General features: G+C 41.2%; 1 protein-coding gene across 1 annotated transcript in view; it reads right to left on the bottom strand.

Moving 5' to 3' along the window:
* Positions 1-25974, bottom strand: part of slc13a4 (solute carrier family 13 member 4) — a 52810-nt gene that overhangs the window by 23160 nt on the left and 3676 nt on the right. Inside the window, exons 2-4 of the mRNA XM_030045871.1 lie at positions 11515-11643; positions 1147-1283; positions 1-145 (exon numbers count right to left, since the gene is read on the bottom strand). The exon at positions 1-145 is cut by the window's left edge and continues 31 nt beyond it. Coding sequence (XP_029901731.1) covers positions 1-145; positions 1147-1283; positions 11515-11643 — 411 coding nt within the window. The remainder of the gene's footprint in view (positions 146-1146; positions 1284-11514; positions 11644-25974) is intronic.

Below are 25974 nucleotides of genomic sequence, written 5' to 3'. Positions count from 1 at the left end.
GGAGTGCTCCTGGGCGTCGGCCAGGCCGGTGCAGATCAGCTGCTGCAGCACGGCCTCGGCGATGGGCATCACCATGGCCGTGGTGGACGTGTTGCTGAGCCACATGGACAGAAAGACCGTGCAGCACATGAAGCCCAGCACCAGCCTGCAGGGCGGACAGGGAGAGGAGGCGTTTGGTGTGTGTGTGTGTGTGTGTGTGTGTGTGTTCTTGTACGTCTCAGTTTTAGATTGGTCTGGGTGAGGGAAGCGTGTTCTGCCCCTTTAAAATCACAATGAAACAGCATTTTGTCATAATCCTCCTTGTTGGTGTTGGTTTCTGTGCTAAAAGTGTTGTATATATATAATATGCATTTTTGGCATTTTTATTAAATAGGCGTACATTGCAACAGGAAAAATTAGCTAATGAGGAGAAAGTCATTTTTCATTTTATTTTTAATTTTAGGCTAACGTAAGCCTTCAGGTGGGGTTAAATGGGAAATGAGTGATATTTAATAGTTTGATTGGACTTTAAGTCAACAAAAGTCAACAAAAGTGACTCAGCCGTAACCTCCATCTTCAGGGTTTTGCCTTCTACCTATTTGTACTCATTGTATATTGTTGTATATTGTACATTGGTTGTACATCTTATATAGGAATGTTATATATACTTTTATTTTATCTTAATTTTATTTTTTTAACTATTTTATTCTATCGAGTTGTTGCAGTTACATTTCACTGCTGCTGTACCCGTACATTCATGCATGTGACGAATAAATCTTGAACTTGAACTTTTTTACGACTTTTTTTAAAACTCACTTTTTGACCTGTATTTAAGCGCTCACGTTCTTCAACAAACGAGAAAGCATTTTTTATCGTTTTTATCGTGTGTTATAGTGATTTCAGGCCACCGTACCTCAAGGGGAGGAGAGCAGTCATTCTGACGTTGTTGCAGTTATAGGTGTTCACCATTAGGGGGCGATAAAGGTCACAGATTGGCTGATGTCACTTTAGGATTAGAATTAGTTTTTGGTATAAATTTAGAAATTAAGGGTTGGAAGATTAGTGTGTATCCATAACTGCGTATGCCTGAGTAGGGGAATTTTACTGAGTGTGTGCGTGCATGTGTGTGTGTGTGTGTGTGTGCGTGTGTGTGAATGTGTGTCTTACATGCCGGGCTTGGCCCCTGCGATCATCACCATGCGCAGAGCGATGCGTTTGTGCAGGTTCCACTTCTCTATGGAGGCGGCCAGGCAGATCACACCCATCAGCAGCAGCGTGGTGTCTTTACAGTACTCTGCTGCCACCTGAGCACACACACACACACACACACACACACACACACACACACAGATGTTCAGGTTAAAGCGTATCAGACCGCATTACTTTGCCGATCTCGCCTGTCATCGTAATCTAATCCAGCAGTTTCCCATCCAAACGGGATTTCCACCTTTTGAACAAAGTGACACTTTGACAGAATGATTACAAATTAAGGAGCTTTTCTGAAGGTTTGCAGGAAGCTTAACACTCGGCTGCGACATGCCAAAAAACGGCTAAAACGCTGTCACTCACATTCCAGGATCATTTGTTTAAGTCCACCGGCCCATTAGTCTCACAGTCATGGCTAAAATAATAATAATAATAATATTAATAATAATCGTCTGGTGGCAGGAATCCCACATCCAGATCAACACCAAAATGGATTCAGCAACTTCTTGGCCCGAGAGCCATGAGTCCACCAGATTTCACAGAAACTCATTCATAAATTAAATTTGATAAATCCTGCCTGACTGACAGATCAGCTGGCCAGCAGAGAGGGGGGGGAAAAAAAAGTCTACTTCTGCTCAAAATGGATACACAGCGATTTGGAAATCAATTTTACATACTGAACACCATGCACACACTGTACATTCATGTCATCATGGTCTTATTTTTTCTCTCCCTTTTGACTGACTGATTGATTGATTGATTGACTGATTGATTGACTGAGTTTGAGGCAGCATGGCAAACTACACTACATGGTGTCAAGAGGAGGTCACATAAAACTGCAAATTAAAAAAAATGGACAAAAAAGACGAAAAACTGGAAAAACTGTGCAGTATAATAGCAAAACAGTGCAAAAATAAAATAAAAAATATGAATTAAAATAAAGAAGTAAATTTTAAAAAATGCAAAATAAATAAATAAATAAATAAATGAAGCTCAGGTACTGCAAACAAAACTGAAATATTGTTTAAAAAAAAAATGATTAAAGCAAAGTTAAAGTGAAGAACAGCTACTAAAGTATTTTATTGTGTTTGCGATGCACTCTTTTCTTTGCAGCATTTTCATTTTGCAGGACTCGTTTTTTTCTTCTCCTCCTCCAAAAAAAAAAAAAAAAAGCCACAACTGAAAGGAGGCATGCACGGTAAAAAAAGAAAAAAAAAAAAAAATCTGCAAAAAGAGTTTGAGTGTCAGACTGGATGAGCTATAAGGGAGAACAAACCCAATCCACCGTTCTGCTGGGAAATAAAAGCAGAAGAAGTTGAAGCCTTGATTTGCCGGCATGTGCCGCAACGGCTCGGTGCAGCTTTTAATCTGAAAAGCCGCAAAACGAGAGGCTTATTAACACAAGACTGCCTGGGATTGGTTTTCCTTCACTGCTCTTGAGTCCAGTGTGATTTTTTTTTTTTTTTTGTACTTATAGAGTCACTCCAGATGATTTAGACTCCACTCACTGCACAACACTGCTGCAGCTACAGCCTCTTTACAACAAGAGGAATGGGGATTTAAGTAAGTATTTTTTTTTACAGCTGTATTTGGTCCAAAGTGACTTCGTTACAGTGTGGGCTACAGCTGAATACGATTCAAAACATCACACAGTCCAACGACAAGTTTTTTTCTCATAAATTTAAGACTTTAATCGCTGAATTTCTGAGTTTTCTTCTCACACATTTGTAACTTTAAAATCGCTAAATTTTGAAGTCACAAGATTTTTTTTTTTCTCATAAATTTGTGACTTTTTTCCTCAAAAATGTAACACTTTAATCTCAGGTAATAACCCATTTTTTCTTGTGCATTTACAAATTTAATCTCGGAAATTCTGAGTTTTTGTCCACTGAATATATATATATATTTTTCTCCCTACATTGGCCCTAATACGTCGTTATATACACAGTGAATAGAAATGAGTGTTTTCATTTTGTGTTTTCAAAGGAGTAAAGTCCCTGAGCATTGCTCTGTTAAAGTACAGAATTTGTTTTCGTTTTGTGCCGTCTGTCCTTTACGGGGCAGGACTTTTCCAAACGGTGGCTTCCTCATTTTACAGCAAAACGTGTCGCTGTAGATTTCACTTTTGCATCAAAGTATCTCTGCCGAACGCTGAACATCATGCTGCTTCCAGGCTCTGTTAATGAGCCAGAATATAAATATCTGTAGTTACACAGACAATCTTGTTTAAAAAAAAAAAAAAAAAAAAGCATAATTTTTCTACTTTTTGCACAAAAAAGTGGAAACTAAATCAGAAGTTTCAGCAACGCTTTTCTTTTACACAAAATGAATGAAACATCTGCACACAACTTTTTAAGCAGTTGTGGCACGTATTGATCATTTGTTATGAGATTATTGAGCCTTTTTTGTCACAGATTACTGGAATCAACTGTCCAGTCTTACACAGCAGCAATTCAAAAGTTGCATATTGGTCTGCTGACGTGAGTTTACAGATAAGAAAGATCATTAAAAACCAAAACCAGGCCAGTAAGCCTCCTGAGTTTGCAGCAACTCCGCCAGGCTTCAGTGAGAATTAAAAAATCTAATTCATGGATTACAGTAAGACCATTTAAATGGAGAAGAATGTGTTATGTATATTTAAAGTGGAGGAACATGAATATTATTGAGATACAGAAGGAGAGCGGTGTAAAGACAGAGGAAAACAAGAAACAAGATATGAGAGAGGGAGAGAAAACCTTGTATTTTTCTGTTTTTTTTGCTAAATGCCCTCACATGAGGCTTACAGCAGCGCTCACAGGAAGCTTTGTCACTGCTGGTCACGTGACGAGTCCACTTCACGTTTTATGTAACGCTGAGAAGAAACGCAGCACTGAGGAAAGGCTGTGCGTGAGACGGCACTGAGATTATAGAGATGCCTGGGATTGGGAATACTGACGGTTCGAATCCCAGGGCAGGAAAAGCAGGAGAAATGCTGTTGAGCAGGAACATGACGCAGATTATTTCCTGATAGATTATGGGCATTTTGTCATTGTTGGAATTATCGATACTGAAAGGTTTATTGTTGTCGATTCATTGTTTTTGTGTTTGTTTGTTTTTTACTTGCATGGAGTCGTTGTCTATGGTGAGTAAAGGGGATCCAAATAAATTCAAATTAAACATATCGAAATAAAAAATAGATTTTACATGGGGGAGCCAAACTCCGTGCCTTAAACAAAACCTGAAAACAAAGAAAAAAGCCTGATTGGTCGCTCCACAGAACACATTTCCACCGCTCCAGAGTCCGGCGGCGGCGGCGTGCTTTACGCCGCTCCGTCCGCTGCTCGGCGTCGTGCTCGGTGATGTGAGACTGGCGTGCGGCCGCTCGGCGCTCAGTTTCTGTGCTGATGTTGATGCCGGAGGAGGTTTGGAGCTCTGCAGGTACAGAGGCGGCAGAGCGTCGGACTCTTTTACGCACTATGAGCCTCGGCACTCGGCGACCCCGCTCTGTGACTTTACGTGGTGCCGCCCCCTGGTGGCTGAGTCGCTGTGGTTCCTAAACGCTTCCACTTTGCAATAATCCCACTTCCAGCTGATGGTGGAATATCTAGGAGGGAAGAAACTTCACCAGCTGACTTGTTGCAGCGGTGGCTTCCTGTTCCATCACTATTCCAGCAGCACGCTGGAACTCAGTGAGCTCTTTAGATGTTCTTTCACTGATGTTTGTAAAGGCAGATTGCATGGCTAGCTGCTGGCTTTAATACACCTGTGGCAACGGGACTGAATGAAACACCTGGATTCACTGATCAAGAGGTGTGGCCTCATATTTTTGTCCATATAGTCAATGTATGAATGTACATATTAATTCTAATGACACATGTATATTTGGACATACCTGTATATCCACATACACACAAAACATACAACTGTTTTATTTTATCATATCCATCTATTTAAAAAAAAAAAAAAAGAGCTGCCAGTGAACACAGTAAAGTTATACTGTCGGGCTGATTACAGGAGCAGGGGGTGTGCACATGTTTGAGCACGCCGTCCCGGGTGTTTACCTCCGTGATGTAACTTCCTGTCCCGCAGGTTAATGGGTTTTCTGTTCACTTCATAACCTGTCATTGTTTTAATGAGGCCGCCTCGCGCTGATCGCTCGACTGAGCAGACAGAAACTCCACGCATCGTATTTGACATGCGAGTGCAGGCTGTGTGTGTGTGTGTGTGTGTGTGTGAGAGAGAGAGAGAGAGAGAGAGAGAGAGAGAAAGCAAGAAAAAGAGAGAGGGAGGAAAAGTGGAAGCCTACATACTCTCAGAAATTAGACTGGGAACTCATTTTAATCCAGAAAGTGTGAGGTGCATGGAGGCCAGCATGTAGGTCAGTCTTTACATTTGTTGCTTATAGACGATTACTCAGCATTTCCTAAACGTCTGACCCCGACTGCGTCCGCTAAGGAAGCTAGAGGGAGATTAGACTTTGGTAAATCTGTACTGATGCAATGACATTTTAAATTCAATATATCACCAGTTTCAAGAATGCAACAATGCATACGCTGTCAGAGAGAAACAACTGTGACATTTGCTCCGTTTCATTCTGCTGTGGTGCTCACAAATGCACCGATCATATTATCGGCACGTTGCCATGACGACATGTTTAAAGTCCCCCTCCAGCCACTGATGAAACCCCAAAATAATCATCTCTGCTCATCAGTATTACATATTTAAAAAAAAAGCATCCCCTCGTGCCTTAAAGTGGCTAAAAAGGGGGCCAGCTGTACCGGGACAGAAACAGAAGAAAAGCACTTTTTTTTTTGAGCGGAACGGGACTTTAAATTCAACTGTTTACCTTCCAGAAAGTCAGTCCCATTCACGGAACTTGAATTGGAGGAGAACAGACAAATCAAATTTATTTGAGTCGCTGCCGCTGCCAAGAGCTGCATTCCATAAATGCCGTTTTATTTTGAAATATTTTGAGCCAAATGACCCCAGCATGCAGCCGTGTGGCTCCACTGCCAGACGAAATTAACAACATAATTCAGTTAAAGTTACATTTTGCTCTCACGACCAAACCTTAACTAGTCAAACTTTTGAACTATTGAAACTTAAGCTATGTTTTTTTTTTGTTTTTTTTACAGTGTTACATCAGATTGTTTTAGTTTTGAGTTTTGGATATCGTACATCAAATTGTATTGGGAACGTGTCGTCCAATCACTGGAGCTGTTTGAAAGTTTTTAAAAAACTTTTCATCTGCATCAGACTTAGACTGATTATCAAAATTCCCCTTTTTTGCAATCCAGATTGATTTTTGTTGATATTTTCAATTCCATCAACAGATTTAAGCGACTCTGATTATTAATGAACTAGTATGAGACTTTGTTTTGCAGGTTTCGCTCATTTAATAAAAAATAAACATCCGAGCACAATGCATTGTGGTTATTTGACGATTCACGATTGTGCAAACCTAAAACCTGGAAGTATGAAGGAGATCTTACAAGCTAACAAAATCCGATTTTTCTCCCCACTTTTTAAATTTTTTTATTGTAAAGTCACGACAATTAAACGTGTTGTTAGGCTTCGAAGCCATACGATTACCATGCACTTTAACTGTAGTGTTGCATTCACTTGCTGGTAGGAATTTCCATTGTTTAGTCGTTCCAAGTGAGCTGCTGAGCGGTGTTGCATTCACAGACTAGTTTGCTGGAAAACTGTTAGGAAGAGTGCCGCTCTGTTTAGAGGTTTGCAGTCCGCCCAAGGCTCCAAGATAGGCAAAAACTTAAGATGCAAGTGTTGGTTGTGAATTTTTAAAGACGGATTTGTCGGATGATTGATTGCGATTCGTCCACAGAGGCAGTCAAGCATTTTTTTTTTCTTCAAACAAACACAATGCAACACGATGACAAGCGGGGTTAATGGAGTGTGGCACCGACTGGTACAGTACTGTATACTGTGTGTGTGTGTCACCCAGGTGTGTGTGTGTGTGTGTGCAGGGACAGAAAGCGAGTTAGATGTATGTTGAGGGTAATGACTGCATGTATGTTGAGTAACAGCTTAATGGGGTTTTCTACACGCTCCAGAGGGCCATCGCTGATAAAAAACCTTTACAGCCAAGAGACGATGCTTCATATAGAGTGGATATATTTACAGTGACACACACACACACACACACACACACACACTCAAAAATCATCAGCTGCATGGTCCATCAAGCTCCTGCTGTATCTAAATGCCTTGTTAAAGTAATAATCTGCACATTTCTTCTATAAATAACCTGCCGGCTCTTTTTGCAGCTGCTCCACCGAACACTTTCCTGTGTGTGTGTGTGTGTGTGTGTGTGTGTGTGTGTGTGTGTGTGTGTGTTTTTAACATTTCAACGTCGTTTGGAAAAAATAGATGAGGAGGAACTGGGCAGTTAGAAAAATAATAAGGTGTAGGGTCCTGCAGATTACAACTTTAAACCTCCCAGCCCCAAGAATTAGTCCGAGCTCTGAACCATGACAGAGTTAAACCGATTACGACCCGGCTGTATGACTCTGTTATTTTTGGAGGCAGGTATTTTTCGGCAAAGGTAAATTCTACTTTAATGAGAAAAAGGGGGGTTTGCAAATTTGGAGGAAAAAAAAAAAAAAAAAAAAACTCTCCCCCTGAGGATACAGAATACTGCAAGTTTTTCTTGCTTTTGAAAATTTTCAGAAAAAGATGTGTGCTTGTGTCCAGACTTTGAATCACGTTTGTCTCTTATTTTAGTCACCGCCATGAGGCCTTTAACTGAGAATGTGTGTGTGTGTGTGTGTGTGTGTGTGTGTCAGCAAGTTTTATCAAGAACTAATGAACGGATTTCAATGAACGTTCGGTGGACAGCTCGGCTTCAATTTTCAGTATTTTATTATCGCTATCGTTCTCAATTTCTATTTCCCTTTTTAAATGACTGTTTTTATTGTTTTAAATTGTGTCTTGTTGCTTTTAATGTCTCTGTAAAGCACTTTGAATCTGAGGCGGATCTACAGGTGGGCCTGGATGGGCGTAGGCCCACCCAGATTGACAGCTTGCCCACCCTATCAGATTCAAGACCAAAAAAATAACTAACTAAATAAGTAAATGTTTTAATGTCCTTTTTCCAACGTTTATTTTATGAAATGAGTAGCCTACTAGGAAATTGCATACCAAAATTTATTACGGGTCCGAGAGGTTTTTTTTCTTTCATCATATCATTTTATACATGTCTATCTAAAAAAATAAACAAAATGAAATAAAAGGCCCATCCAGAATTGTTTAGGCCCACCCATTAACCATGTTCTGTATCCGCCACTGCTTTGAATTACCTTGTGTTGAATTGTGCTACACAAATAAACTTGCCTTGCCTTGCCTTGCCTTCAGTGATGTGCAAGAGGGACTTCTGCAATTAGACCGTTTTCATGTAACTATCAGGGATCAAGACTTGATTCCAAATCCTAAAATCAAATAAGCTTGAACTGAAGTAACAGCGACGATGTGTTTAGGTGCAACGGGAACACTGGAAAACTTTGTGCTCGGGCGACTGCTCGGAGCACATTTTCTCCCTTTCTCCCCACCAATTTGCATCATAAGTAACTCAGCCTAAATGAACTTTACATGACCTCCCATAGCATTAGGGGGCCGCGTTTAGCCCAAGCACCTCAGCTACATCACCACCCAGAGGGGGAACGAAACCTTAAAGGAACATTCCACCCTTAAAACAGACACGGTGTAGCAGGGAGATTTTCCACTACAAGAATATGTGTTTCCACCTCCACAGGGGGGCGACGTAGAGCGATAAAAGCGGGCTAAGCGGCGACTCTTTTCTTGAATAAGTGTATGTTGGTGGTTCTTGTGTGGAATGTTGTTTTTATTTATATTGATACATTTTTTTTTAATCTATTTTATTGTATTTATTTGTAAATTTTGCATTTGTTCCTTGCTGGATTTCACCTCAGCACATAATTCTGTCTTTATTCTAAATCTTGGGGCCGTGGAATAATGACATAATCAGTAAGATTCCAGTTACTGATCAATATCTGGAATCAAATGTAGTGATCAGTTTAGCCTCATTGATCCCCTTGTTTGTGGCAGTGAGCTCTCCCGCTTCTATGCTGGATTTCTCCCCGTGTGTTAATTCAATATTGCAGCAAGTCCAGTCCACCAAGAAGCCCTGGATCTATAATTTTAGGGGTTCTCGTTGAAAAATGTCATGTGCTCCTGTGTTATATAGTTGAATTTTTTTCCCCTTATCTTTCTTTTCTTCATGCCGAACAACAAACACACATCAAACAACATCACAGCACCAGCTCAAATCACCAGCGAAGGGTTTTCCTTTATGCCTGACAGTGTTAATGCGTAGCCACCCACTACCCACTGAGCTACACAGGGATTTGAACCCCAAACCCCGGCACCCTCTGGTTTTTTAAGCTATAATAATAAATAAAAGTAACATTAAAGCAGCGCCGCGGTTCTGCTGTGAAGGGGGGGAAATGTCTCTCGCTGCTTTCCATAGGACAGACGAACCCGGTGACACCGAAACTTGGCTCTTGGCTGCCGGCAACGAGGATCAAGGGAAGCAGGGGGTCTCATTACAAACACACACACACACATACACACACACACACTAACAGACGTACACCTACAATCACACACATACACTCATGTACAGAACAATGCAAAGTAAAAAGTGCACACATGAAAACACACTGCAAGATGCAACCAAGATACAGTGCATACGGAAAAATGTGCACACACACACACACATACACACATGTCTAACAATAAGTGTGTGGCGAACACACATACACACTTTGCTAAAACAGCAGGACCGTGCACAGAAAGTCCTTTCACCCAAATTCCTGCTGATTTGCTGCCGTGCCGCGGTCGGAGCACCTGACTCTGGGTTACCTCGGACATTCGCTCGCGCCGCTGCTAAGCCCTGCGTGGGCGAGTGGACACGCTGGCACCAATGCATCTCTCTCTAGGGTTTAATCTGAGACAAATTATGACAAGCGGCGGCATTTACAGCGCAAGCCATTGTGTACAGTGACTTTCATGTCTTTATCCTGCGACTCTCCGGCTCAAGTGCCTCCAGCAGTCCTTTGGTGAATGTCACAGTAAAACTTAAAGGGAACGTGGTGAACGTGAACAATTACATTTTGAGGGCAGCATTTTGTCACAGATTATGCATGATCGTAATGTGTCAGAATAGCATTTGTAATCCCAGAGTTTCAAGGCTGTACTAGGAGGAAAGTGAAGTGGTCAAACAACCGACTTGATCTCAAGTCCCGCACAAAGCCGGGAGTGGTGTTTGGTTTTTTTTACAAATATTACATAACCTTACCTAACCTTACTCTGAGAAATACTGGCTCCTAAATGGTTCTACAAAGAACCATCGCCAGCTGAAGAACCTCTTTATGTAGGAGACGCTTCTTCCCACAATTTATGAGGTTCTTTGTTCTTTAAAGTACTAAAGGTGGCAGTAGTATCAAATTAGGACTGCAGCTAATAATTCTTTTCATTACTGATTGTTCTGCAGATTATCTTCTCAGTCCATTAATTGCTTGTTCTACACCGTGACAATACCTCGTCTGCAACTGAATGGAGGAAAAAGGAACGTTGAGAACCAGCCAACATGATCATGTTGGTTTTCAACCAGACGACAATCATTTAATTCAAATCGCTCAGAGAACCTTTTATTCTGAAACATTACTTGACAAATAATTAGAATCAGTTGGGTGCACAAATAACGTTCTTGAAAATGGTTCTTTAAAGAACCTGATTTTGCTAAAGTTCTTCCAGGGATCATTTTTGATCATTCTTTGAGGCACCTTTGGGATTTCTTTAAAGAATAATCTACAGAAATAGTTCTTTAATGAACCTCCTGTGGTTCCGCAAAGGTTCTTTGTGGAACCACTTTCTTTCTTTCTTTGTAGTTCTTCTATGGCATCACTCCAAAAAAAAAAAAAAAAAAAAACATATCTGGTTCCAGGTAGCACCTTTATTCTTCTGTGTGTAACTAAGTACTTTTGGTGGCTAAAGTAACAAAAATGGCTAAAATGCCACCTGACATGATAGACGATACATCAGAAACAAACGTAATCTGTGGATATGTTCAATTAATAATCCAGTGTAGTTGTATGGGAAAGTTTAATAGGAGACGGGGGCGCTCTCTCCTCTCTTACCTCTTGTCTTTTTCATTGAGCGTCAGTTTATTTTATTTTGCCAGAAAAAAAACTTTTTTTAAACTCCGCCCACTGAGGTTGAACTTGAGCAGTGAGAGAGTTTTCCTCTGATAAATGTTTGTCCAACTCAACATCTGAACCTTCGGACGTCCGAGCAGACGGGCAGACTCACCTCGCTGGACTTCAGCACCCCGAACAGCGGGTAGAGGAAGGCAGGAACCAGGGCGGCGGCGCCGAGCGGGACGGCCTCGGACACCCAGTAGACCGCCGTCACCATCAGCACGTAGGCACAGCATGCCTCCTGCCGGCAGAGAAACACACGGCCAAGACATGACAACAATTCATCGACAAGACATTTAGATCAGGAGAAAACAACAGTATCAGAAGAAATCTGTGGCGAATTTTTTGTCTTTTTGTTTCTGGTGTCCAAAATCCATCATGACACATCTGCTTTCCAGCTGATAGTTCAGTCTAAACTCCAGCTGATCCTCTCATCTCATCCTCAGTGTTTAAATCTGGTCTTTCGTCAAACAGGGAAAAAAATCTGCTAGAGAGATTAGATAATCCCACCTGTTTCCAGTGTGGTTTCACTTGTTTTTTTTTTTTTTTCTGGTAACAAATATAAATGTGTTGAAACAATCAGGCAGGATCAGGCAGATGAATCCACCAGGATCAAGAAAATGACACATGATTCAAGAAAATTATGGATTTGCGTTGGAAACAAGTGGGGTTATCTCATTTTATTGGCAGATTTATTTTTTTTTTTTACCTTGTTTAAAGAAAGTTTTGACGAGACAAAACTTCTTGATAAAACTTTTTTTGCTGTAGACATTGTATGCATAAAATAGTTAAAAACTCATCTAAAGAAGTGCAGACTATTGGTAGTGCTAAAATACACATACACACATGCACATGTTTGGGCACACACACACACACACACACACACACACACACACACACACATCAGCACAAGAGATTGTGGTACGATGAGAATTGGCAAGAAAGGAATTGGGGTCAAATGCAAAAAAAAAACACAAACATGTATACACATTTTCTCCCACTCTCTCTCTCCCTCTCATACACACACAAACACACACACACACACACACACAGAGCAATGTTGTATTAATCTGGTTATAGTTATATAATATCAAGGAACAAGCCGCGCTGTCGCAACAGCAGCAGGCTTAATGATGGAGATTTCCAACCTTAAAAACTAAAGACGAATCTTGTGATGTTAATTATGAAAATTATCCAGAGTTTAATTAACCTTTTACATCACTGTGAGGCACGAGCGCTGGATTATTCCAAGTGTAGCGACGAGATTTTCAGCCTGTTACCATCAATAAATCATCATCCTATTGATTTTGAGACATTAGTATAATTACTGTAAACACTCCAGACCATCTGTGATCCGCCTCTCCTCTGCGCTCGCCACCGTTTGTCAGCAGGTGGGATCAAATCTGCTTTGTGCTGCTTTACGGCACAAAACAGGAAGAGGGCGCTGTTCTTCCAGAGCACACGGAGCTGAAGCTTTCAGAGTTTCTGCAAAGTTTTGGGCCTCGCGAACGATGGTCGGAGTGAAAGACTGATGGAAAACTCACTTCCAACATGTCGATGCTCTTCAGGGGACGAGGAGGGGGGACAGATAGTGCTGGGGCTGATGGGAAATGTGGTCTTTATGTGAAGAAACACGAGCACTAACAATACCAGACAGACTGCACCGGGATGCCATTGCTTTACACTAGTTATAGCAAAGTACTACGATTAATGCAACAGCGCTATATTGATGTTAAATAATATTACATGTTGCACCTCTAAGCTGAAAAAATTGTGTATTTTCCTGAAACTGAATTCAGGCATCAATTATTCCTCCCAGGGGTCTGTGTCAGTCTTTCAAGTTTCTGCCTGAGCAGAGTCATTTTTCTGTTCCGGCCACACGCTGTGAAAACGTCCTGTACTTTCACACAAGAACATTTAGTATAACACTGGTAACAACTCGCTTAATCTCAAATTAATAAAAACCAGAGGGGAAACAGGAGCCGCTGGGTTCCAGTAAAGCAGCATGACTCAGACCTGACTGCAACTCAAACCACGGACTTAGAGTAAATCAATCGCCGTTATTTTATTTTGAGCCACTGACCGAGGGCATTTGAGTACGCACGGGGTGTAGGAGCCAAACATGTTGTTGGAGCAACTAGAATTTAAATGTAATTTACTGTGTGTACATTGGCTGTCACTGTACTAATGTTGAGGGCTCAGGTACTTAGGTAGGAAAATCACTGTTGACCGCTGTAGTGCGGTAAGTTTAGTTTTGTCATGCTGTAAGTTGTGTTCAGTTTATCGATGGAACCTGGAAATTGGCTTCATTTACATTTATGCATGGTGTGATTATTATTCTGCAGTCAAAGAACAGCTTGCAGATTATTTACTACACACATGGCAAAGGTTTCCTTTAGTAACACTGAACTGAAGTCAAGCACGTTAACTGGGGCACTCCTGGGTTAACATCTCCAAGAAGTAGACTTAGCCCGTACATAAGGTACTGAAATAAAATCAGGACTTTATTATTGCAAATGCATGTGACACCTGCAAATATATATTTGAATTTGTAAAGGTATAACTACATTTGGAAATGTGTACTGAGATTTAAATATTTGTATTCAGATTTGGGAATGCGTAATCTGTAGTTTCGTTTAACTCAATTTCAAAGTCCCAACACATTTGTAAATTAGCAACAAGCTATTTATGAATTCCATCCCATCTTCTAGATTTGAACTAAAATTTTCCATGTGCAGATCTGTGCAGCTACACCCTACCAGGAGGGGGCGCCAGTGGCTTCACCTCTCAGGTGAACAAGCCTTGCAGATCTGAGACTGAGTAGGTCTAAGGTCGTATTCAAACAGGATCAGACATTGAGGCAAAAACGCAAGGCATCACATTCAGTTTAAATGGGTGGAGTGTGTTTGGCTGCGGCGGTGTGTGCTGCAAGGGGTTCTGCAAAAAAAACACACCAGTGTCCGGCAAAAAAGTTGAGCCCGAACCAAACGTTTGCTGCACCACAACCTGACATCGAGCTGGGTTGGCCAATCACCTGTAGCCAGCGAACAGACCACACCTTTGTTTTTTTCTGTGTTTTTTTATGGGAATGACATTGATCTCATTGTCCCCAAGACCAAGGCTCTGATTTCCACCGGGAACAACCCACCATAGCTGCACTGGGGGTCGACGGCCACTCCATAGAAAGGGAGTTGAGGGATACAAGTACCTCAGCACCATCACAAACTTTAAGCCTTACAGTGAAGCCGTCTTTCCAACACCTTTTCAACAGCACCGGTAGACTTCCCCAGGAAACTCCATAAACTCCAGGTCAACCAATCAGTTCTACAAGTCTTCTGCGAGTGCTCCATTTGAACCCACCCTCACTGGTAACGTAACGGCTTGGTCACACAACCAAACTCCACGAGATCGTCAGGATTATCCGTAAAATCATCAGACTGGACCAGGAGCCACTCAGCAACATCTACAGTGAACGTACAAGCATTAAGGAACCCCTGATGGCCTTGGACACCTCCTCCTCAATTCCTGAACTGGGTCTGCTTGGCTGTGCTCAGTTCAGCCGGAAAACACAAGGACAAGAACAACAAGACATGCCTCACCAGAAGTATTCTCAAGGCTTCACAAAGTCACGATAATGGTTTACCAATAAGTTGCTTGACTGACACGCTTTAGGTATCCGCCGATGAGTTGATATGAACAAATTACAAATTACGTCCATGAACTTGTAGTTATTATTTAGCATTATTTAGCAATTAAGAATAGCCTAGCTACGCCCTGTGGACACCATGGTCACACTCAAAAAACTGTATGTCTCCCCTTGCTGGCAACACAATTACACTTCCTGTACATGTGCAACCCCAATTACAGACAACTGCCACCCAGTGTTCAGAATGTGTAATACAAAATCCAACAATAAACACAACCGAATATACAAATGAATACACAAATGAAAAAAAATGGTTCTTACAGTCGCCATTCTATGACACCATTCTATGATATTTTATAAAAACACAGATTTTTTTTTTTGTTTAACACACATGGCAGCAGGATGCAACTGTTTAGAAACTGCTTTTAAAAAAAAAATCGTTAAAGAAATTCAGTAAACTGCAGCTGCTCTGTGATGTTTTATACCCCCCCAAAAAAGAAAAAAAGAAATGAAATGAAAGAATAATGAAGAGACAAGGGAAGAAAAAGATCTAACATGGGTGCTAACATGTATTTCACTCTGAAGTTTTCATTCATAATTTCCTGCGGATGGAAGAAATGTTCCTGCTAACATTTCTCACTTCCTTTGAGCAAACAGCCTGCAGTGTCTCGGGTTACTTGGGATGCAACGTCCCTCTCTGTTGCAGCTGTACGTTATGATTTAGACCGATAAGAGGGAAATTTACAGAAGAATCCTGTTGCGTGCTGTTTTTAAAAATCCCATTCTGTTATAATTTACATCAGCTGATAACACAGCAACTATAAACATGTATATGTCACATAGATTATATCAGAGTGATTCTGGACAGCCTAAAAATGTGGGCAAACTCTATTCTACAAATAAAAACATGAAGTCACAGCTTAAAGTTACAATAATGTTGGTGAAAAGGAGATTTAGATGAGAACTATTTTGACTCAGCCAACAACAAGCAAGTAATAAGAGCATAATTTAATGACGGTGTTTGTGGCTGGCCCAGCTCACTAAATCACAACATATTTTTGTCAGCTGACTCTAAATGGCTCTTGTTTTGTCTGATTTTAGATTTAATGCCAGGTAGAGAAAAGGTCACATTGTTAGCGATCCATTCATTAAAAGCAATTTTGCTTTTGGTCGCACAATGAAAACACAACGGGAGGCAAATCAGTGTTGCCCTGCAGGATTATTTGCCTCTGTGGAGGTTTGGCGTCATCCTGGTTTCCCTCCAAAACCGCACACCCGTTTTCGAGAGCTGTGCCGATTTGGATCCTGCGTGTGGATTTACGTGCCAACTCGCGGAGAGGAGAGGGATATTTCAAGGCATTAGGCAGAGCTGTCGGATTAGGCTGAGAACAGAACACAGTGTTTGGGTTCATAATCAAAGAGGGCCTCGCCAAAGAAACCGGAGCTGCAGAAAGGCAACACAAGTTACTCTCAGCCTGTTAACTAGCCTGCTGTGTTGTCTTGTACTTTGTTTTGCTTGTTGCATTGTTATTGTTATTTTTTCCCTTTGGCGTGCCAGTGCTGCAGGGGCCATGCATTGCAAAGTCAGGTTGCTCACTTAAGGATCTACGTTTTGCAGGACGCAGGCGCAGCACGCCCCATCTTGATTGCTGATGTACAACCAGGAAAAACCACAGCAAGACTCATGAAACTTGCATCATAGTTGATAATCTATCCATGCAAGATTTTTCATTTTTGCATCGAATCTCTTAGTTAAAATAATTTTGTTCATGTGAGGCAGCATTATGAGTTTTGTTGATTTTTGGACAATAAAAGACTCATGTCTGGGTGGGCTGTTGGAGATGGGAAGAAAACTATTCAACACACCCACAAGCGACCAGCAGGGCGGGGTGGACATGACTTTATTCAGATTGACCGTATTCATTCGGGATGTACTGACCCCAATGCACTGCATGCTGTTATTTCCTGCCTCTCTGATATTAATGTATGGATGGATAAAAGCTCAAAAACCTAAATAAGGAAAAAAACTGAGATTCTTTTGACAGGACCCAAAAGCAGCAAGAGAAATCTTACACTCAATGCTTGTATGAGAAAGTACAAGAAAAACTATTTTTTCGAGTTGGTTTTCATAAATTTTTTACTTTATAATCTCAGAATTTTTGAGTTTTTTTCCAAAAATTTGTGCTTTTTTTTTTTTTTTTTTTTTTTTGTAAATTTATGAGTTTAAGAAATTCTAAGTTTTCTCTACTGTACAATGGCCCTAACACGCCATTGTAGTAACTGAGACCTAAATATTTCCATTGAAGTCCCGATTTTTGTTATTCTCCTCCTTTCTTGAGTATCATTACACAAGAATATCTTTATGACTAATATTACGTTAATTTGTTCTGTTTTCATCAAACCACAATGAAGTGATCCACTGCATCAGTTCTTATGTGTGGTACACTGAATGGAAAGGAGGCCACTGGCTGCAACCTCCTTCCTTAGGAAAACACAGAATATCATAAAGGATTCTTCCATGCAGACTTCAGCCTATTCCCTCCGCCGCCGTCTGGCAGGCGTTACCGCAGCGTCCGGGCTCGGACCGCCGGCGGTTTCTTCCCTCAGGCCATGGGATTGCTCAGCAGCTCCTAATCCACCATCAGACTCCATAATCAGCTCCACTACGTCCACTGTAATCTACTACCTCAGAGCTGTGAACTCTGACCCGCACACGCTCACACACTCACACACTCACAGACCCGCTGACTGCACATACCTGGCCTGAGTGTTTGGTGCTCTTAGATAAGCTCTTTGTGCACATACGTTTAACAGCAGTGTGTCTACATGAACTACAGACATGCCACAGTCATGCTGATCATGCTGATTTCAGTACAAAATTTCCTTTGATCGTTAATTATTCTACCTGTAAATTCTGTGCATCTGATCACATGTACGTCATTGATTAGTAACCTCCTTTGCACTACTTTCATCTGCACTATGGACATATCAATATATATTTTGTACTACTGTCTGTCTGAGAGTCTGTTTATTGTTCATGTACCCCCGTCTGTTTTTATTATATGGATATGGCTTGTGTTACTGACCAAACCATGTCATAAGATTTTCAAACTCTGGATGACCTGTGTGTTTTTCTCCATATATTAGAGCTGCAACTGATGATTATTTTTATTTATGATTATTGTGTTTGGTCCATAAAATGTCAGAAAAATGTTGAGCACAGTTTCCTGCAGCCCAAGGTGACGACTTCAAGTGTCTTGTTTTGTCCCAAGTACAGAGCAATCAACCGCCCAGAGATATTCAGCTTTACTGTTACAAAAAAACAAGAAAATATTCACATTTGAGAAGCTGGAATCAGAGAATTCAGAAGTTCTTCTCTTGAAAAACGACTCGAAACTAACTCGAAATTGTCAAAATGGTTGGCAAAACTCGCAGAGAAACTGCATCCGAGACTCTTTGCCTTGAAAGTCTTTGCAGTTGATGTTCATGTCTGGACTGGCAGCTTTAATGTGAAGCCAAAATGCCATTCCTAGGTCCATTGCAATGTAAAGCACTCCACTTAATGACTGCAAACCATAAATGAAATCCAAAATGATCCATGTGAGGCACAAATGAGTCTTGTGTCTCTTTTTGTTTTGCTCATTAGCAGCTGACTGGCCATTGTTTGCCCCTATTTGCTCGACAGTGGTTTTAATCAACACTTTCATTGATCACAGACGCCTCTCTGTCTTCCCGTCTGTGTGTGGAAACGGAGGAATCTGCCTGTCAATGGAATCACAAACACGCTAAACGGATTGACTGTTGCTCTGTCGCTTAGACTGGAAGAAAAATGAGTGGACAGACAAAAAAAAGAGAGAAAATCATAGCAACACACTGAGAAAAAGAAGGGGACAGTTGGAACACAGACAACCAGAGAGAGAGAGAGAGAGAGAGAGAGAGCGAGAGAGAGAGAGAGAGAGCTCGTATGGCCTTATTCAGCAATCCCCGATCATTGATTATTGGTGTCAGTTTATCAGAAGATAACTGCCACACAGTGACAGGGACTTCAATCAGCTCCTCAGACATTCATTCCATGCTGATTTTTGTGTGTGTGTGTGTGTGTGTGTGTGTGTGTTGCAACGTCCTGGCTAAGCGCTTGGTAAGCACAGGGGAAGGAATCGCTGAGTTGCTGATTGCAACCGGCGTGATAACAAGACCTCAAATAGCTTAGAGTTACAGAGGAAAACAAAAAGGTGAGACGTGGAAAAGGGCACAAATCGGTATTTGTCGCGAGTTTTCTGAGGCAGGGGGGAGAAGGGAGGAAAGTTGCTGAGAGGTTAGAGTTGACTTTGTGCTGTGTTTATGAGGAGCGAGCGAATAAAAAGAGTGACCAAAAAATAAGTAAACAAATCTGCCGGGAGGGTGAGATTATTTCACTGGTTTCTGATGCAAATGAATGTGTTTCTGAACATTTAAAATGATTCACCTTGTTTCTTGACATTGTCCCTTAACTGTTTGAAGAAAACTCTGCAAACAGGTGCAGCTGCATTGAGAATAAGGGACTTTATCTCACCCAATCTGCAGATTTGTGCACCTGCTGTAAGGAAAAGCAGTATTTTAATATTTTAAGAAATGTGAAGGTGGACTGGGCATTTTTTTTTGCAGTGTGTCTTAGAGAACTGGTGGATGAGAGGAAAGCCAAACACCTGCTAGCATGGCTAGCATGGAAATGAGGGGATTTTTTTTCTTTCTTTTTTTTTAAAAATCTGGGCTAAAGTTCACTTGTTTTTCTCAGGCAGTGAAAGAATGTGATGCCGGAGCGTCTGGCAGGGAACTGGACAGGATTTATTTGTGACTCAGCAAGCTGCAGCACACGGCATTCACACCGCAAGGTTCAATTCCCTCTGCAAAAAACGTGCACCTTTCCTCCGAGTGTTGATCAGAATCTGAGAAAATAAAGACCAGAAATGGAAACACACACAATGCAGGGTGCAGAAATAAGGCCAAAATAAATTAATAAACAAAGGATACCCGTTTAATCGACAGTCCTGTTGGCCATTTTGGAAAACTTCACCTCTGCTAACATGCTCCCTCAGTCCTGTCCTGTGTATCATATTGCTTCCAGATTATGCATTTTTCATAACATAGTAAAGGCACTGACGTCGTTCTTACCTTATATTGAGGGAACATTGGGTTGTTTCCAAATGTATCCACTAGTTAGCACTATTTAGTTATTAGTAATTATTTATTTTATGTTTTGTAGGTTTTTTTTCGCTTGTGCTATGTGTGCTTTTTACTTTATTTGCTTGTTTGTTTGCTTTTATTAATTATTTGATGTTTGCATTATGTCGATTGAGGTGACATTGCTTCTATACGCCTCCACAGGTTTTTAAATGTCACCTGCACACCTTGACTCTTTTCACCTGCTTTGTTCTGCTCTTTTGTTCCATTGTGTAAATAAATAAAATCCACAATAAAATCTAAATGTAGCATTAACATGTTAACAGTAACATGATTAACCTGCTGGCTAAGAGTTTGTGCAGGTGAAGTGATCTGACTTTTGTCGAGCTGCAACTCCTCATGTCTCGGAGAGGAGACAATGAGGCTAAAGACTTTGGCCGTGTTCAGACCTGGCATCAAAACACATCGTGGGTGACGCGATCACAAGTGGATGTATCCAGGTGGAGCTGTAAATGCATCCAAAATGCACTGAGGACCAGTGGCGTGCACAGGATTTTTGAAGGGCAGGGGCGAAAATGAAAGAAGGGCCACTCTCCCTAGGGTGGTCCGGGGGCATGCTCCCCTGGGAGAAAATTTTTGAAAATTGTACATTTAAATCCATCAATCTGGTGCCTTTTGAAAGCAAAATCAAGCTAGATAGAATAACAGTGGTGCTCCGACCTATAGGTCTGGGGCTATGTGAAAATACACACTTTAGCGCAGTGTTTTCAACCAAGAGGGCAATTTAGCGCATCAATTTCAACTAGGAGGGCATTTTCGCACGGCGCTGTCAACCAAAAAAAAGGGCACTTTAACGTGCGATTTTCAACCAGGAGGGCAGTGGGGGGGGCAGTTAAGCGCACTTCATGCTGATTGGTTGACACAGATCTACCTGAACAGGGCATGCATGAAGGTGTGTTCACCTTTGGGAAAGTGTAGAGTTGGAACAAAAACCTGCAGGACAGGGGGGCTTGAGGACTGATTCGGGAACCCCGGGCTCACACAGCTGATGTCCTCTGCATAAAGAGGAAGTGCGTACTCATTCGCACGTCAGATTAAAGTGCAAAACAACAAGAAGAAGCCACAGCAACAGGGGAAATAGATTCTCGTGGATGGAGTTCACACAAATCAAGTCTGGGGCCAGATTCTCCAAAAAGTTCTTACTAATAATCTTAAGACGTTTCGTAAGAGGAAAAAATTTGAAGTTCATAAGAATGTTCTCAAGTGCTATTCCCCATTATTTTCTTAAGAACTGCACATTATCTTAAGAACTTCTTAATTTTTTCCACTTACGAACTTCTCAACTATCTACCTATATGTAAACAAACAGCCTCTGGCTGTAACCCACAGCAGTTCCATCTAAAATCCAACAAAACAATATCCATTATAGTCTCAAGATAAGATAAGATAAGATATTCCTTTATTAGTCCCACGGTGGGGAAATTTTACGCAACAAGCTGCCACTAGAGCGGCGCCATCTTGATTAATCGCTCAACTTTGATTTGATGTTATAAAAGTGTTTTCTCAAAAATTGAGATACATACTTTGTATTGGACAGCGACGATATTACTAACCTATTAGTTAATGGAATCTAAATATAATTGACACATGAATGGTGACTGGTGGCTAAACAAAATGTCCTCATATAGACTCAGAAACAATACATGTGCCTATATGTGTCTAAATACTGGTTTAGATATTAGGCTGAATTACAGTTTAGATAACGATTATCACTATGTTAACATATACAATGTAAAATTATTAAGGTATTAGCCTACTACATTAATCTATGTTATATAATCAAATTTGGCTCTAAATTAATCAAAGATGTTTGAAAAATATCTTACTTTCACACAGCATGTGGTTACTTAAGAAGACCTTTACCTGTCTTAAAGTTACGATACTATTTAAGAAAAATAGTAAGATCATTTCTTTCAAGAATCCCATTTATTCTTAAGAAAAATCTTAAGAATAAAGTTGAGAACATTCTTAAGATCTTTTGTTTGGATTCTTAAGATATTTTGTTTGTGAATTCGAAAATATCTTAAGATTCTTCTTAAACCCAAACTTCCATTAAGTTCCACAAAAAAAAGTGGAACTTAAGAAGAAATTTAATCTTAAGAACCTTTGAAGAATCTGGCCCATGGTTTCCATCTGGGCTGAAGATTTAAAAACAGCACATTCGGTCTTAGCAAATGGAAATGACACATGTTCATTTGCATACAGAGCGGGGAAGTGAGATCCCATCACCTTCTGAAGCCAGGTGTGAATGGACATGCGTACTGCCAGGTGGAAACAGGGCCTACGTCTCACTGAGCAACACTCAGAAACAAATCGACCTCATCAGACGTTATACAACGTTACCGAACTGACCTACAGCTGCAGAACAACAACCTTTCAGATAGCCTATCTCTGCTTCTTGCCCAGCTGTGAAACATTGAGCCATTTTATTGCACAAAACCAGTTCTCCAGTGGAAACGTCGCACACACAACCTTTACAGCGAACAGGGCTTTGGTGTGTTTCAGACTTTCAAACAAGAGGTTTTATCTGGCGGGCTGGTTCCTGTCAGGACAGCTTAGCAGGAGCGATTGATTCTCTCATCATCCTGTTGTGTGTTATCAAGAGGCTGCTTGCAAAATGGAAATGCATTTAGATAAAAGAAGAAAAGAAAACAACACAGGGGCTTAAGGAGTCCTGACGGGTAGATCAGGTCAAATTGCCGCTCACATGCATTCACTGAGCTAATCACCACCGGACTAAAGTGACTGACACATGCACACACACACACACGCACCAGTAAACCCCAGTGCAGACACACATACAGTGGTGGATAAAGGTTTTCGGACACCCCATGCATTTGTGAAATATTGCATTAACAAATCACTCTTAGGTCTTCAAGTGCAATTTCTTTTAGTACAGTCACAGCCAAAATACTAAACAAATCCTAAAAAAGCCATTAAAAACTTCAAATTGATTGGTTCCATAAAAATACAGAAGAAATTTTGAGTATTGGGTCATTTTGGTACCAGTGATGAAGGTTGTTCTTTTTATTAAAAGACACAGTTTTTGTTGCCAAGCTTCATGTCTATATAAAGCAGCACATCTGAAAGTTCTTCAGACACGAAAATGGCTAAAACAAGGAACCTAATGCAGAAAACACGCCTGAAGATAAAGATTACACTGTCAAGAATTTAGTTTTGTTAGTTTTTCTTGTAAACAATAAACAAAAAAAATATAATTTGTATCTGTTTGTATCTGTCTCATGCAGCCACACCTTTTGAAACACAAAAAAGGATTTTTCCACAAATATTTCATGATAATATTTGAGATTGTGTAAAATTTTAAGGGTGTCCGAAAACTTTTTTCCACCACTGTACACAGAGAGACATCCTCACACATGAAAACAAATGCAAACCCATACACACACATTAATGTCGTCAATTTGGAGCAGTTTCCACGCTTTAAAAATAGCCCGAAACATTAAATTTACTTCACGTGCATGGTTATGAAAATGTTGAACGGAAGATTGATGGGAAACACACACACACACACACACACACACACACACACACACACACACACACACACAGGCCACAAATAGAAAAAATGCAACACAGAGGCTTCACTGATGCAAAATTGAGAGGGAAAAAAAACAACTTATAAGACGTTCAAGTACAAAAAAGTGTGACACATAAATGTAGACGTGCTGGGCCGATGCTTTCACTGCAGACCTCTCTGTCTGAGAGACTGGAATAAATGTGTTAAATATAGAAATACGGCCCTGACCTTGACCCATCTGGCCGCCTGATAGCACGAAGACCATAAGGTTAGAGCGAGAGAGTGACAGAGAGAGAGAGAGAGAAAGAGAGAGAGAGAGAGAGAGAGAGAGAGAGGAGAGAGACCCCTTAGAACCTCACAGACACACAGACGTGCGGGCGAGGTTTCAAGGTTTCAAGGTTTCAAGGTTTATTTGGATCCCGATTAGCATGTAAACATAGCTATTCTTCCTGGGGTCCGCATTCATCCCTCAAAATCATATTATTACACATGCAACACAGAACATCACATCACATATGACGCAACACAGTTTAAAGGAAAAAATAAAATACAATAAATAGACAAACATCCAGACCACAAAACAGGACAAGTGTTCAACACAGTTAGACAGGACGAGCTCCAAACATTGAGTTTCACTTAATTAAATTACATACAGGCATAATTGCCAGTACCCTAGACAGGTCACCAAAAATATTATACCTCCATTGGGTAAAGTGACGCAAATCTCAGACATGTGGCTCAGTTTTTTTTTTATTTATTTAACCTTTATTTAACCAGGAATATCCCATTGAGATTAAAAACCTCTTTTTCAAGGGAGTCCTGGCCAAGAGGCAGCAAAAAGCTACATTTCCTCATATTTTAATACATCAGAATATATAATATATATATGTACTTCAATCTCAGTCAAACACACACCTACCCAACTGGCATGAAGGCCTACACAAGCACTAACCCAGAGAAAATGAACATCATTAGTATTTATGTATCATTCTTTGACAGAAGGTATTGTTTTAGTAAGAATTTAAAACTAGATTCAAGTTTTGCCGCCATTTAATGTCACTGAAGTACCAGGGGTACCGGGGGACTCTGGAGTGAGGACCCTGTAGACTCAACTGACACATGTGGAATAAACATACCATATGATGGTTGAGTCTACATAGTTCAACTCAATTCACTGATATTATCTCATAAAACATCTCATATTCTCAGGCTACTTTATTGTATATACTTAGCCCTTATTGCCTTTAGTGTATATATTTCGCATATTTAGGGCTCTAGTTTCCCGGCGCAGCGCGGGGTGGCGCAGTGAGGCGAACCCCGCGCAGAGCTAGTTTCAACCGGCGAAACGGCTGAGGCGGACAGTGTCCAAGTTTCGCAGACGGACTTGCGCGGAGATGGGAGTGGTGGCGCAGCGGGGGGAGGTGCCGACAGATTCAGCTTGGCGCAGTGACAGTTTCGTGCCAAAAGGCTTCGCCGAGGTGCGCCAAAAGCTCACCATCTGAAACCACGTCTACTTTCAGCGCGAGGCAGAGCGGAGCCGGCGCAGTGGAAGTTTGGCTGACTGGCGCACATCACCAAAACCTCACAATCAGCACAAACGGTGCCAATCTCCTTTGATCTGACATCAGCTGTGACGGGACAGTTGATATGGAGATATATGTATGTGCTGATTGTGATCGTAGCATTGAATAGTGTTTTTTTTTCAGTATTTATTGCATCGTTCATGTGCCTGACATTCCGGAAGCCTGCCTGTGAGGTTTTGGTGACGTGTGCGCACTGATCGCCGGTCTCCGCTCCGCGCCTGTCTCCTGAGCTCCGCTCCGCCTGCGGCAGTAGATCTCCATGTCAGCTGTGTAAACTTTCATTACGTCTTCACGCAGCGCATTTTAAAGGCAAGGACAGGGGCTCATTTTATTGGTTAAATGTGAATCGGCTGTGTCAAACCCACTCCACGCCTTCTCTCCTCCCTTGCGCCGGTAGGAGGGACGGCGGAGTACTTGTGCCACCGAGAACGGCGTGCCAAACTTGGAAAATCCGCCTGGCCACACCCAGTTGGCGAAGCGCATCTGCGCTACGCCCCCGCCTCGCCTGGTCTGCGAAACTAGAGCCCTGAGTCTCTATTGTATATACTTTTAATTTTAATTTTTAATTTTTAATTTTTTGTTTTT

The sequence above is a fragment of the Myripristis murdjan genome, chromosome 23 (genome assembly GCF_902150065.1).
Source record: "Myripristis murdjan chromosome 23, fMyrMur1.1, whole genome shotgun sequence".
Lineage (NCBI taxonomy): Eukaryota > Metazoa > Chordata > Actinopteri > Holocentriformes > Holocentridae > Myripristis > Myripristis murdjan.
This window is presented reverse-complemented; position numbering and strand designations above follow the sequence as displayed.